At 30.0% G+C, this 4,334-nt stretch overlaps 2 protein-coding genes and 1 long non-coding RNA gene across 6 annotated transcripts in view; 2 read left to right on the top strand and 1 right to left on the bottom strand.

Annotated features, from left to right (window-relative positions):
- Window positions 1-3,238, top strand: part of LOC101495650 (aldo-keto reductase family 4 member C8-like) — an 8,864-nt gene extending 5,626 nt beyond the window's left edge. The window contains exons 3-5 of the mRNA XM_004515983.1: window positions 2,258-2,334; window positions 2,472-2,559; window positions 2,912-3,238. Of these exons, the coding sequence (XP_004516040.1) occupies window positions 2,258-2,334; window positions 2,472-2,559; window positions 2,912-3,238 (492 nt within the window). The remainder of the gene's footprint in view (window positions 1-2,257; window positions 2,335-2,471; window positions 2,560-2,911) is intronic.
- Window positions 1-4,334, top strand: part of LOC101492971 (uncharacterized) — a 61,217-nt gene that overhangs the window by 25,726 nt on the left and 31,157 nt on the right. The gene's annotated exons all lie outside the window — the stretch shown is intronic.
- Window positions 387-1,341, bottom strand: LOC140920854 (uncharacterized). 3 transcript variants are annotated; one of them, XR_012163414.1, is made up of 2 exons: window positions 1,072-1,341; window positions 387-846 (listed from the first exon to the last, which is right to left on the bottom strand). It is a non-coding gene; the product is annotated as an uncharacterized lncRNA (long non-coding RNA). The 3 variants fall into 3 exon arrangements; XR_012163413.1 differs by having other exon boundaries at window positions 387-839; XR_012163412.1 differs by having other exon boundaries at window positions 387-826.

The raw sequence follows: 4,334 nt of genomic DNA, 5'->3' as shown, positions 1-4,334 counted from the left end.
GGATTCTCCTCTTCAAGTCACGATCACATGTTGCGACAATGAAACACTTATGTTGTTCAAAGAAATGGTTTATTTAAATAATTTGAAGCAAAATAAAGACATAAGAAGTAGGTATGTGTTGCTGTTACCGTTACTTTTATTTGCAAATAATACTTGATTGTATTCATTAGCTTAGTTAAGAATTCACAATTAAAAAAGCTTTATTTCAATGTTCACTTTTCAAAAGTAGATTAATATAGGAGAGTGGAAAAGTAATTCTAACTCTCAAAGGTGCAAGTGTAATAATATTCCACTAATTTAACTTCCATCTTAAAAGGTAAATAGAAACTAGTTTACTGAACCAGATGACCCTGTACTGCTAAGATATCATAGTTTTTCGTCAAGTCTGAAAGGCTTTAAATCACTCTAAAAAATCAAATTAAAATACAAGATATTGTCCGATATTTAACAAATACTTCAAATAAATCACACCTGAGTCCGATATTTAACAAATACTCTCATGTCGACCTTCTTGTGTTTCTTACAGTACCTAAATCATGCATCAAACCAACTAACAAAAGGACTAATATCACAATAAAACAGAAAAACAAATTAAACACATATACAAAGGATAATGAACACACTGTTTGAGGCTCCCTGAGGTGAATAACTATCTTGTTAACATTCTTGTGTTTGTCATCAATCCAGGAATTGTAGAACCTTACAATGTTATTGTGCTTCAACGACCTCAATAGATGCACTTCTGAATACAGCCTCACTAGTTTGCCCAGTGATTGTAATACCTCATCAATCCGAACTTGGCTCCACCCAACTTCGAGTCCGTTTCCTTCATCAAATGCCTTAAAACTAATTAACCACAAATTAAGGAAAATATATACAAAAGGGGTAAAAATGAACCCTAATCCAAAAATCAGGATAATGTGTCGTGTGAATGAATCGCAAAAACAGAACAAATCGCAAACCCACAACCTCATTCAGCAAATCACGAAAAAATGACACTTAACAAGCAAGATTACCAAAATAAAATTGATATCGCAAACTGAAATGACTTGGAAAGAGAATAGAACTTACTTGCTACTGCAAATCGTAAAGTGAAACGAGAGAGATGAATTTAGGATTGTTCAAAATTGAATTTAAGGGTTTTGGGGATTAGGGTTAGTTGAAGATAGTAGAGAGAAAAGGGTTTACAAAGAAAAAGAAAAGATTTATCTGGTGTAGTTGCAGCGATGATGAGATATATTGTTCCCCTTCTAAGATTGAGCTCCAGCGATCATTTTATCATTCTATCACCCTGAGATATTTCTCAAGTGTTTGTACAAGACCAAAGGAGTAAAAATTTGTTTTTGTGTATTTAATTTTTTTTATATAATATGTTTAGAAACAGTGACACTTTAACTGTAGCTAAAGGTAGCTTTAGTGACCGATAAAAAATATCACAAAATCTGAGTGTCACAGTAGATACTTTTTTTTGTAGTGGTAATATTATTTATTGATGATTAAATAAATAAATAATATTACGAGCATACTTTATGACTCTGTGTAATTATAAATTTATAATATTAACTTAATTTATTGTAGTTATCAACTTTTTTATTTTAAAATAATCAAATTTCATTATTTGATAGTACCAATTACATCTAAAAATCTACAACCAAAATACTAGTGTTATTTTTATTGTAAAATTATATTTGTAGTCTTCTATTTTTGATTTAGTTATAACACTTAAATAATTCTTTTTCTCATAATGTTAACAAGTTGATCATTTTTTAAATTTTTATTAAAAATTGTTGTAGAGGCAGCAACATCAAATATTTTTCTGTTTTTTTTATTGATTCTTTTTTTTCATTTCTGTTAAAATGAATTTAAGAAATCTATGCATTTGTTCGGAATCATCATCCTTAAAACTAGAAAAAATAATACAAAATCAAAACTCTTAAAATTAAAAACATCATCTTCATCATCAAACCCAAAAAAAGTATACAACATCAAAACTCTAAATAAAAAACCTCTAATTAAAAAATAAACACTAATCTACAAAAATCAAAACTTAAAACCCCAATTCACTGTTTTGAAAATTAATGAAAGGCATAGATATAGTGTTTAATTTTTATTTTAGAATTTTGTTTTAAATTTTTTTATAACGAAGATGGTGAAGATGACGATAAAAATGATAATGTTAGTAAAAGTTAAAACTTATATTCTAACTTTATTTTTGACAATAATTTTATTTTTATATATATTTTTGGCATTTTTATAGATTGGTCGTGCTCTCAAAAAAAAATTTGATGATGGATTGGTAAAGCGTGAAGACCTATGGATCACATCCAAATTATGGTTTGTTATATTCACATTCATAATTAAAATATTTCTATCATCTTTGTGAATGTTTGAAAATATGTTTGCATTTTTTCAGCGTAAAGAAATGTTTGCTTTTGATTTTGTAAACCCACTTAATTAACAATATTGTTCAGGTGCTCAGATCATGCCCCTGAAGATGTGCCAAAGGCAATGGATAGAACTTTACAGGAATTGCAACTTGACTACGTAGATCTCTATCTAGTATGTTTCATCTCAACAAATTTTAACATAAATTACATTTTTCTCTTCTAACATAAGTTTGAATCACAAATTTATTCACTCTTGTTATATCCAATAAATATTATCTTTTTATAATTAAAATTTTATTGATTAGAGTATATGGCGTATTTTAAACTCATTGCTTCAACTATAAATGTTAACTGTAGAAAACTTTATTTAGTTGGAAGACTTTATTTTATATTTTATTTTATAGTTATAGAAATAAAATAAGCATCATAAGGTAAATTTATTCTAAAATAAACTAAAGAATTCAAATAATCAAGGGGTTACTAATTAATCTTCGTTTAACATATTGAATTGATGAAATTTATAGATACACGCTCCATTCAGCATGAAGAAGGGATCAATTGGAACAAAGCCTGAAGATTTTACAATACCAAACTTAGCCAACACATGGAAAGCAATGGAGGCATTATATGATTCTGGAAAGGCTAGAGCTATAGGAGTAAGCAATTTCTCTTCAAAGAAGCTTCTAGATCTATTGAACATAGCAAGAATCACTCCTGCTGTTCACCAAGTGGAATTGCACCCTGGATGGCAACAACCCAACTTGCATGCATTATGTCAATCTAAAGGAATTCATCACTCTGTAAGTTTAGTTACCAAAATTTACACATACATGTTGAACTCATATTGTTGATTATTATGACCTCGAAATAATCGGAATGTATCAGTTCTTTAAGAAATTAAATCAATTTCATACACACAGCGGAATTAAATTGCGGCATACAAGATTAGCAATTGCAAGTAGATTGATAAGAGATTAACCAAGATGCATGCGAGTCAAATTACCAGTTTAAACAATATTACCTAACACAGAATATGTTTAACATGCATCTAATATTAATCACACATACAAATATTGCAAGATAGAAAATTAAATGAGTTAAGGGTTAGAGAAGATTGCACCAAGAATTTATCCTGGTTCAGTTGTCAAAGAGACAACCTACATCCAGTCCTGACAATCCAATCGGATTTCAGATTTTCTTCTCCAATAGAAAGAATCAATTACAGATTGTCCAGTTTCATCCCTGAAACCTATCTATCTCTAATGATCTTTTTCCTATTGATCACCCTCTGATCCTTGCAGACACTCAGCAGTCTAACACAGAATCACAGTACGACTCATTCTTGTTGAGACCTCTCACCCAAGAAGGTAGCCACCAGTTTCTAGCTGGCTTTCTATCAACCTTTTGATCCTTGTAGACACTCAGCAGTCTGACACAAAATCAAAGTGCGACTCCTTCTTTTTGAGACCTCTCACCCAAGAAGGTAACCACCAGTTTCTAGCTAGCTTTCTCGCTTTCGTTTCGTTTCAAAGTATTGTTACAGACATATTAAAAGAAGTACAAAAAGAAGTCTTCAATCTTGATCAATGTGTCTTCTCACGAATCTGGATATTCAATGATTGTTCATGAGGACATTGTCTTTTCTCTCAAGAATACTTTTTCAGCTCTCTCAATGATTATGGATAATCTTTTGATCTTGATCTGAAAAAGCAGTATCAGATTGTTAACAAAGTGTATTGTGATCTGTTATTGAAGTTATCTTGAGTTCTCAGAATTATGAAAGTAATGATCAAGGTTCTGTGAGAAAAAGATTGAAAAACAGTTTATATAGTTTCTGAAAAACAACTACTAAATCGATTTACCAAACGATTCATTAAGGTTATAAAACATGTCTAATCGATTTGCCAATCGATTATCGCGAGTCTTGTTTTTCTTTAATCTTGAAAC

Source organism: Cicer arietinum, chromosome 6 (assembly GCF_000331145.2).
Source record: "Cicer arietinum cultivar CDC Frontier isolate Library 1 chromosome 6, Cicar.CDCFrontier_v2.0, whole genome shotgun sequence".
Taxonomy (NCBI): Eukaryota; Viridiplantae; Streptophyta; class Magnoliopsida; order Fabales; family Fabaceae; genus Cicer; species Cicer arietinum.
Note: the sequence above shows the minus strand (reverse complement) of the source record. Positions and strands in the feature narration are given on the sequence as shown.